This window comes from Perkinsus marinus (genome assembly GCF_000006405.1).
Source record: "Perkinsus marinus ATCC 50983 genomic scaffold scf_1104296948084, whole genome shotgun sequence".
In the NCBI taxonomy this organism is placed as follows: Eukaryota; Perkinsozoa; order Perkinsida; family Perkinsidae; genus Perkinsus; species Perkinsus marinus.
In genome coordinates, this window is record NW_003210321.1 from 413,162 (window position 1) to 423,471 (window position 10,310).

The following is a 10,310-nucleotide window of genomic DNA, read 5'->3' on the forward strand; positions in this document are numbered from 1 at the left end:
GTCTAGAGAAAGCCCATCGGGAGCGGATCCTTTATGGAGGCCACCATCCGGCAACTGACCTGATAATAAACCTTGATATGAATTTACAGTGAAAATTCATGTGTAAATTTCACACAACTTTATCATTGGAACCGCTGATACAATCGTTCGAAAGGAACATGACAAACGACTGAGTATGGTTTCATGCACGGTGGCGACTGAACAACCTCAAGGCCTCACCTCTTTTGCGGCGCTTCTCACCACTGTTGCTGTATACTGACAAGGACACCCGCGAGCCCTTATCGGAAACGTACGGCGACTTCGCCGCAGACACCTCGCTCGCGACCTGCATCACTTCACCCCCAGATTGACCGACGACCATGTCACATTCGGCCGGCCTACGCAGATTATGGGAATCCAACCTTCCGGTCTGGCTGCCTCCTGATCTCTTCCTCTTCTTCGACGTCTGCGCATCATTACTGTCATCGTCAAGATCGATGGTGTCAATTGCGCATTTAGTCGGTGGTGCTTCGCTCCGCCGGCTCTCTCCACATGTTTTGAAGAGTGCCGCCAGAGGGCTCTGTTGGCGCACAGTTGGGCGAACGGACGCCGCGGGGAGTGAGCTGAGCCGCGCTCGAGTCGACTGTCGTTGCTGATAGACGAGCAGTGGAACCGAACCCGACGCCTCTGGTTGCCCACCTGGGTCCACTTGGAAGAGCGAACGTGAGCAGCTCGTGTTGGGGGTGCACCCCGGGACTGGAAAGGCATTTTAGTTTCCGGATGGAGGCTGCCTTCTGCCACTTGTTCGGCCTCAGGGTTCGAGTAAAGTCTGAACTTGGCCATATATTGTCAACTACTTCGGCGAATCGAACTGATACTTCCCCCAGAACTGCCGTAGCTCCGCAGCATAGTGCATATCCTCGTCTACATCGAGGAGCGGCCGAAGCCTACGACTCGAAGGACACCAAACGGTTTGATGTCGAAAAGTGAGTAGAGCACGCTCGAACATATCGGCGTAGCCCTCGGGGAACTCCAGGCCGGCAATTTGGGCAAGGTTCATGATTCGACTAATGCTGGGACCACCCCGCAACACGAAGCCGTACGCCTAATCAAGCAAGTCGGCCCACGTGAGAGCTCCCAGAATCGTCACCTTCTTAGGCCCCATGCCGGTTACTGAGGGTAGATAGTCACAGCCTGCGAGGACGCAGTAGTGTAGGAATGAATCTTGAGGAAATGAAATCAAAGTTCGAAGGAAATCGGGATTGCCCTCACATACCACGGCTGAATCGACAAACGCCCTCCGCAAGCTCGTCATCGGGGTCGGCCACAGTGTTGGTGGTAGGGGGTGCATCGGGCAGCATTCGCTTGGGAAGCGATATGGACACGCCAGAACGGCACTTGGCGCTATCTGATCGTCATGGTAGTGGCACGATGAGACATTAGATATGCTACGTCCAGAACCGGCGACGAGATCCAATTTATAAATAACATGGGGGCAGCCAAAGGGCAGGAGGTCAGAGTCTTCGGATATCACAGCATCGACGAGCCTACCAATGTGGTAGTCGTAAAGTGCCAATGCAGAGAGCTGGTGATTCATTCCAGGACACGTCCGAGAAACGTTATCGGGCTGTGCATGAAGATCGGCATGATGAGCTCACGTGCACTCCAGCCCTACATCTGAGTTCAGCTAGGGCACGAATATAAACCCACAAATCTGATGTCAAAGTAACGGAAACTGCAGATTCCCGAAATCCCAACGTCAATAGAAAATCTAGTAACGAGGACATCACCACTAGACCCTCAACTGTCTCGATGATTTGTCTATCGTGTAACACCAGCTCAGAATGAAGTGAGAGTTGACCCTTAGTATCAATCAGGACGATCGAACACGTCCAATACTCACCCATTCAAAGCAAGGTACGCGAGCTGGGCGTCGGCTTCATAAGGTGCAATAATCCAGCGAACTCGAGGGCCGAACTTTCGACCTGTCCAACAGACCCAGATGCTCAACAGGCTCACTGGTTCGAGACACCTCTGATCAGCGAGATGAGCTCTGCTGCCATGTCCGGTGTAACGTCTGCTGCACGCGTGAACATCTTACGGGCAGCTGCATGGTTGCCAGCTTTCCGATACTCTAAACCCAGCTCTCGTGCCTGCATAAAGCATGGTCGAGACCAAGGCTCTATATAATCCACTTGGACAGGCGATAGGCGTCTCGCACTCACTTCTTGGCGACGCTTTTGTCGCTCGTCTTCAACACCGAGCTTAGCAGGCAAAGGGCACCCATCGAAGACTAAAACGACTTCAGCGACTCCCGCGGACAGGAGCACTTCCAGTCGCCGAACACAATAGTTGAGATGCAGACTGGTGGGCTTCCCTAACAGGCACTCAGGACTAGTACAGCTCGAAACTAATTACCCGTGACGACGTCCATAGCAGCATTGCCAGCTTGAAGACCTCGATGCAACCATACATACGTGTCCACGGCTATACGCTTATCCCTGTACTCGGAAAGATCTTGGCAAATGGGCCGCTGGAGCTGCTCTAGACTTTTCAGGAGTCCGTTTATCCCCATTGTTGGTGAACTACGCAATGTATTGACGACAATCGGTAAACACAATGCATCAGTTGTGGTCAACAGAGTAGGTCAGCAGCAAACCAGCTTTCACTATTAGTCAGACACATATCGCGCGCCCCGCCACAGCTACCACCACGAATGATGTCAATAGCAGTAGATACAGGAGCGGCGGCACTGGCAGGATGCTGCAACAGCAGCGGCTATTATCAACGAAATGGAAGCTCCCAGGCTATCGGAAGCAGGAGCATCAATCACGAATTAAAATGATGGACGAAGTCGACACAACACTATCTCTAAAGTCGTTTAGCACCAATAAGCAAAGCCTTTGCTCTAAGTAGGTTTGTACCCACTCAAACACGATCGGCAGGGGGCACGAGTTCACAAGGCTGCTGCTGCTGCTAGTGCTATTACTACTACGATAATAATACTAATAACCAAAATAGGGATTAGCACAAGTAGGGAATACTCAGTGTAATGCGAGAACTAGAAGACTGAGTTATGATAGCAATAGTCACAGAATGGTATTATCATCATCACCATATCCGAGGTGCCGAGGACAATGAACGAGTCACGTACTGGGCACAGTAAAGCAGCAACAACAGCAGCACAGATTGCATCGGGGCAATGCGTTGACATGATGGGCGGTTGTCGGAGATGACCAACCGAGACACCATTCGCACACTACTCCCAACGCCCATGTATAAGTAAAGAAGATCAGAACGACGATCTGCAAAAAGTTTGTTCTAAGATGGCGCGGTTGTATTCGCGATAATGATGATGATGATAACTGATAGCGATGTTTTTTTGGTATATTGTAACACGATGTAGAACGCTGTTGATGACGATATGGAGCATATCCGAACCCCAACCTGAAACAGATTCCGTGAGTATCATCATTTGGCCTCCAAATTGGCTCACCAAATAATCCAATTTTGGATACTGAAGTTCTTAGACTCTTCCTCTCGTTACACTACTAGGAGAGGGGGTATTACCAAAGTACGCGAGAATACTGATACGATATGAATTACAGCAGGAGATGGTAGCAGCGGATAGTCAGCAGTAACAGGTGCAGACTCCTGGTACCAACCAAGTGCTGTAGGAGAGTAACCGTTCTCGACGGTTGATTACGATAATCAAGTAATACTACTACTCAGCGGAAATACATCATGCAACGACACCTAGCTACTGAAAGAGTCACGATGGGGAGCCAAAGTAGCTGCACCAGCGGCTTTCCAGTACATAGACGGATCATGATCAGAGGTGACGGTACTCGACTGAACGAATGGCTGTCGTTGGCCAGACGGCTGACTACGACCAAGCGACAATGATTGTTGTTGATAGCCACAATAACTGGCATCGGTAGTGTCCACGCTGAGCAGCAACAGACTGATGAGATAATGCCAACCTGGAACGTCTTACTCGTCCTGGACCGGACTGTCCAGTTCAACATGCACACCGGATGCGAGCCAATGGATGGGAACCTTGCGAAAGATGAAAAGGAGTGGTCCGGTACCAACAGGGTGGGGGGGTACTACTCGTTCGTCACCGCTGGACATTCGCAGATTCACGGTGGTCATTGCATTAACAGCTTCCTCCATAGTGTTGAACGACACAATACCAAGGCTGAATCGGACAATATCGTCACGCGCCACAAAATTAGAGTCTCGAGAGCTACCTCCGTGAAGGTATGATGTGTGCCGAATTGACATGACCAAATTCTGAAAACACTCCAGCGATCTCAGTCTCATCCGTGGTGGATGGAACCTGAGTAATCGAAGACCAATATCACGACTAGGAAGAGGTGTCCGATGCATGTCTACTCTGAACACGAGGAGACTAGTTTCTTCTGGATGTCGTCGCATTCTCCTACCACCAAAACACGACGGCGCCGCCGCATTTTCCTACAGCACACATTATCGATAGCCACAGTAACAAACTCACCTTGCGATGCGTATAGTGCCTCGCTGAAGACCCTCTGTTGAGCATCTCATATGAGTCAGGCGAGTCGACAGCCATGGGCCTCACAGAGAGCCTTCGGCCGGTTTCTGCCAATACAAAAAGGTGACCAACGGAGATCGATGAGGACGCAACCCACGTTCAAAGGTGAAGTTATCACAGGTCAACCGAGCTCGTTCCGCATCTTGCTCCGAGTCAAATGTGACCACAGCGCATCCAGGCGGGAACGACACGAGTTGGACCTAGTCACGGCAATGCGCCCCTGTAAGCTCGCACTGCAATAGACTCACGTCGCGCATAGGGCCGAACAGCTTGAACATCGCGACCACATCTTCGAGGAAGAAGCTTGTGGGCAAACCCGAGATGAAGAGGGTTCGTGACGGACCTTAGACGATACCTCTAAACGATGCTAACAATATGCACTACCGTCTTCGCCTGCCATACCCATCAAGTTCATACCATCCCGACCTGAAAATGATCTTATTCGTAGTCATACATAGATCCTACGATTACCATCATCCCAGGGTATTTGTCGAAAAGCCCGGCCAGTGCTATCCAGAGGAATACTATCACCCTGAAGTGGTGCACTCGATCAATGCTAGTAGTACTAAATGAGTACCTCAGCACTATTTCCAGTACGGCCGAGTCTCAACGCCCCCGCAGTCCCCATAGCTGACGTCATTTTAGCTTGAGAGCGACTCATCTGCAAAGGAAACATCTCTCAAAAAACAAAAGGAAAGCCTAGATTCACCATGGTATCGTTTCTGGTAGTATCGCTAGCTGTTGCTGAAGCGACACGTTGCTTGGCAGTAGCAGCGGCAGCAGCAGTCGCAGCCGCGATGATCGAAGCAAGGTTCTGAACATACCGCCACATACCGCACCTTCGCAACTTCCTAAACCCGACTTTCCTCGCATTCGTATATGATCCAGAGCACACACCAGAGGCATTACTCGCATGAAATTTCAGGGGGCCCAGGATGAGCTCAGCGGCTATCAATTTGAATTGACTATAGAACATACACGTCTCAGTAACAAGCTGCCTACCGCTTCACTCATGTGGCCCGAGCTCTCCATCGCTGCAACACTAGCTGCCGCCACAGCAGCGCTGATCGACGCCAATGACCTTTCGTCCTTCTTAGGACTCTGTGAAGCCGATGTAGAAGCGATAGGGCCTGCTCATCTCCAATCGTTCGAGGGGTCACCACCAAATGTTATGAATCACTCACTCCGATCCGCTGTCGCTCTAGCAGTATCCATAGACCGAGACCTCCCATGTTCCTTCGTTTCGGGTGCACCACCCTTAGCCAAAGGGTGAGCAGGCGGGGCTGCTATCATAGACTACTTCGTCAAGCCTTGATCCGATAGTGTTACCTTGGGGCTTCGGCCAATCCAGTCTCAGAACGATAGGCCGACCACGAAGGTTCGCCTGCTGACCGCTCCCGTACATCTTCATAAACTCTTGCTGTAATAACACAGATCAGCAGGGCTAGCGAGGCCGAGCTCTATTACGGCTTGCTCAGGAGTGATGAACTCGACGAAGGCGGCTCCATCAGAATTACCATTCTTCCTCACCACCTTCACATCACAGACTACGTCCCCTTGTACAGGCCTGTCCATGAATAAAGCGTGCCCACGAAGAGCTCAAGTGATGGTATTACTCTATCATAGACAACAGGTCATGCTCATCAATATCCTTAGGAAGACCTCCGACGAACACCTGAATGACAGCATGCTCTCTTGTAAGGACCCAAGGCGAGGCCACCAACCCTCTTCTTAGGAGGTATTCCAAGCTCATCGTCCTTGCCATCCGTATGATGACTATTCTGTTTCTGCTCCTGTGGCCCATCACAAGCGACAGCAACGGGAGAATTATGGGTCGGCGAAGCGAACTGAACCTGCAGTACAGTGCCAAAGAGCTCTCACTGTCCACTTCTAACCTGCAACGGTCTTTTCATCGACCCCAGCCAGTAATGGTTGTGAAGGCCCCTTATACAGGCCTCGCACTCAGTAACGCTAGAGTATCGGAGCCACGCACACCCTCTAGACCGACCTAGCTTGTCACGTTGGACCTATACAAGACCTAACGTCCACAGCCTTCCGAAGACAGTCTCACCGAGAGCTCCTTGACAATGCCAAATTTGGCAAATAAAGGGTAGAGCTCTTGCTCAGTCATAAAGTAAGGAAGGGCTCCTACGAATAACTGACCAAAAGGTCGACTCATGAGCCCGACAAACACTGAGAACTGTACCTTGCAGCCATCACTAGCCGTCGCGCCAGATGATGAGGTAGCACTAGTAGAGACGGTGGTACCACCGAGTGATACAGCGGGAGGAAGAGCCTAGTCAGAGAGGTAACACCCTAGTCCAGCATTATCGCAAAACATACTGCTTCCAAGCTTATTGTCTTATGGCCGGGATCAGCAGCAGGTGTGACTACCTCCTTCCCTACAGGACGAGTAGTAGCCTCACTAGGCCTACCCTCATACGCCTACCCTGCTCCACAGTAACGTGTCCTTGTCCATCACTCGCTTTATCAACAGACAATGCGCTCACTTGATCACTAAGTTGATCATGAGTAACCACGTCCCCTTCATCGATGGGGCACTCACCATTCACGATGGGCATATTGGAAGTGACAATGGGCCCAAATCTACAGCATACAATTTCGTGGCGCAGTGAAGCTATCATAAGAACTCCTTTTCGAGTCCCTCCATTGATGCACCCTATAAAATCAACACCATTACGTCGGAAACGAGCGACACAAGTGACAAGTCCAGGAACTCCGAAACTCAGAAAAAATCACCTAATTTCAGTATGCTGAGAAGTCATGTCAAAGTAACCACCCGACGGCCCATCGGCCCGCATACATCACCACATAGTACCACGGGGCCTTCCAATACCGTCTTTCCTCATCATTTCTCAATGCATATTCCATCATCACTGCTACCCTATCTACAGGGGATCCATGCCGGTAGTTAGTGGCTCTAATGTAGTTCACACAACGTGATACAAAGAGGAGCTCTCGGGGGAACGACTTCGTGTCTTCGACCAGCCTTTGCCATTTCTCTTTAATACGCTGTTCCTTCTCAAAGCGACTAAGTCCAGACCACTCCGCTTGCCTCAGTTGCTCGGCCGCTTCGGAGTCCCGCCATCCCTCGAGATTTCTCAAACGACTCATCATCATCACTGAAGCCAGCATGTCGAAATCCTTCACACCCCAAGACTCGCATATGGACTTCAACTTTTGCCGATCTCCATGAGCAATGGCACACCAGAACCGCGTGTACTCCTTCCTGAGTTCCTCAGGGAAGTCGGTGCAGAGACCGTGATCGATAAGAACCTAAGCCGACCCAAGGCTTTTCTCGCTATCTCTGAAAATGTGAGACGTGATAAAGTCTCATTTCCTCCGAATAACCCATTATCGGCTGCAGACTAATATCACAGCTCCATAGTTCCCAAAATTGATGGGAAACAAAGTTCCACGTTGGAACAGGATCACACTACATATTCATTGCAGACTAGACTGTCGTGTTGGCGAGCGCTATTTCACACGACCACGTAGGCGTCCTTGCCTTCCCTTACTATTTGGTGAGGATGATATCTTCCAAAGAGCCCTTTCCTCCTGCTAGGATGCCGCCGGACCAGCAGATTGCCTGGATGAGGGTCACAGTGGACCTGATCATAGTACCCTGCCAAGTCGTGTCACCCAGAGGGTGTCACTATTACATGCCCCGTATTGAAGATCTGATGTGCAAACATCTCCGTGCAGTTCCTCACAGTCTTTCCCAAATCAACGCCCAGCACTGCCGCGTCCGTCACCTTCACCGCCTCGTCGATCCACTCCGCCACTATCACATCTTCGCTCGCCCAGAAAACCTCGGGTACATAAACAACCTCGTTCAGCTCGGAGTTCTCAAAGTCCGCCTTTGCTCGATCGGAGTTGGCAGCCTCGTTTCGAAGGTCCATCTCCTGCCGAAACTGGTCCCTCGTAAAATCGTAAGTCCACAACATAGGAATGTCGAAGGACTTCTCCAACGCCCACAGAATGAGCCAATAGGCTCTGAGGTCCCAGGCAACCTGGAAAGTCACGCTAGGTTTACGGAGCTTCACAGCTACACTGGTATAAGGCGAAGCCTTGAGCCGTGCTTTATGAACCTGAGGCAACATGCACTCAAATTTCGCTCAACGATAGAGAAAATTTTTCACGAACTACCATACCATGCAAAACTTGTTTTGATACCACTACTGATGATATTTTGACAGTCCCTGTATCACATGAAAATTGACGGCCACCACTATCGCGGGTATTCTGATGGCCATAGTATCCTGTGAAATTTGACGACCACTGTGCTCTGTCGAGTCAGGATGAACACTGTTGAATTTCAAGTCGAGTGGTCAACTACCCAAACTCCTTGGCTGTATCGAAGCAATGACACATTGTGTTATGAAGCATCATATACCATACGAAAGCAACTACTGTGAAAGATGAGTCCAGTCCCTATCCCAATTCATTCAGGTTCTATCCAAGTTGGTGGTCGATCCAGGCTATACTACACCATGAAGTGTTAGATAGATGGTATTAGAAAGTTCTAAAGGCGGTGGATGACCAGAGATGGTTCCTCACCTGAGCTATCGATGCACTGGCGACAGGCTCCAGTTCGAAGTCTCGGATAACATCATCAACTCCGGACTCATGTAGAAGGCGAAGTACCTCACCTACCAAAACTCTGAGTACCCACCAAATCAAAGAAGAGCACTACTCTGTTCCATTTCCAATGCTTTGTCGTGTAGTTCCTCGAAAGGTTTGTGCATCTCCCTGGGTAGGGCCACTTCCATTGAACAGAGGACCTGTCCTATCTTTACGTACCTGCATCATACGGAAGTTTACCACTCATATAGGACTTTGTATTTAAGGAGGAGCTATAGCATGAACTTGCTGACTGAAAATAGAGATTTTGAAACCGCATTATTTCGAGTGAATCACATAATTAGGTTGATGAACTTTCAGAAGGGATTATACTCTCCTCCCGTTCATCAGTCTTACAGGCCTTCATTTCTCTTGCAAGTTGCCACGATCTCCTCTGCCACACGTCTGTGTACTTCCGATGCATTATCAGCATTCCACACTTTCTTGTATTGCCACCATATGAATGCACCACACTTGGCAGCACGGAAGGCTGAAAGGCTCCACTCGAAAAAAGGGGAAGAGCCATAGACTTACTCCGTCGGCCCACACAATAACAGTAGTTCTCATCGATGAAGTAGATGGCACCAGCACTAGCTGCTGCAGCTAAAGTAGCTTGTACGCCTCTTCCCATTACTTACAAAAATTTAGCTGCGCGGTCCCAACCTGTGCGCATTCCGGTCCCAACACGTGCAAGCCCATAGGGGGCTTGTTTTATAGTGGAAACGCGGGCCTTCGGCCCGCTTTTAACTCTAATCCCTTCTGCAACCCTGTCAAGTATAACCTTACACTAAAATCGTCTACGACTTTAAAGCTACCTGGTCCAAAAGAGATCAATCACTGGTCCAAAACGTATCAGTTTTCAAAAATTTAACTTGTAAGTTAAATTGAGCGGGCCTTGGACCCGCACACACACAAAGACAGTTCTGAGTCTCCATATGTACTCGACGGAGCTTTATTCTCTCTCTGGGAATTCTTATGACCGAATCCTTCTTGCGCGCGCTGAAGAAAAATGTGGAAAAATGTCTCCCGTGGGATTCGAACGCGGAGTCCAGAATCTCGCTCGCCCAATACTGAGCTAACGGTTTCTCGATCCAAATGTATGCGTGCTAGG

At 50.0% G+C, this 10,310-nt stretch overlaps 3 protein-coding genes across 3 annotated transcripts; all 3 read right to left on the bottom strand.

Annotated features, from left to right (window-relative positions):
* Positions 1-832: 832 nt before the first annotated feature.
* On the bottom strand, positions 833-2,554 carry Pmar_PMAR000854 (Exodeoxyribonuclease, putative; the record flags this gene model as incomplete). Its single annotated transcript, XM_002778970.1, has 7 exons — positions 833-1,084; positions 1,130-1,260; positions 1,432-1,526; positions 1,883-1,964; positions 2,012-2,132; positions 2,205-2,356; positions 2,398-2,554. The coding sequence occupies 7 exons, from the start codon at positions 2,552-2,554 to the stop codon at positions 833-835; spliced, it is 990 nt and encodes a 329-aa protein (XP_002779016.1).
* Positions 2,555-3,972: 1,418 nt separating this feature from the next.
* Positions 3,973-5,216, bottom strand: Pmar_PMAR000855 (RNA-binding protein, putative; the record flags this gene model as incomplete). Its single annotated transcript, XM_002778971.1, has 9 exons — positions 3,973-4,038; positions 4,093-4,180; positions 4,233-4,321; positions 4,499-4,602; positions 4,653-4,755; positions 4,804-4,898; positions 4,940-4,981; positions 5,027-5,087; positions 5,133-5,216. 9 exons carry the CDS (start codon positions 5,214-5,216, stop codon positions 3,973-3,975), a joined length of 732 nt encoding a protein of 243 aa, XP_002779017.1.
* A 746-nt stretch (positions 5,217-5,962) lies between these two features.
* Pmar_PMAR000856 (conserved hypothetical protein) lies at positions 5,963-9,830 on the bottom strand (the record flags this gene model as incomplete). Its single annotated transcript, XM_002778972.1, has 15 exons — positions 5,963-6,122; positions 6,172-6,230; positions 6,280-6,408; positions 6,451-6,582; positions 6,627-6,713; positions 6,762-6,851; positions 6,899-6,957; positions 7,005-7,162; positions 7,398-7,852; positions 8,095-8,187; positions 8,239-8,667; positions 9,137-9,228; positions 9,273-9,379; positions 9,557-9,689; positions 9,734-9,830. The coding sequence occupies 15 exons, from the start codon at positions 9,828-9,830 to the stop codon at positions 5,963-5,965; spliced, it is 2,280 nt and encodes a 759-aa protein (XP_002779018.1).
* Positions 9,831-10,310: the final 480 nt, after the last annotated feature.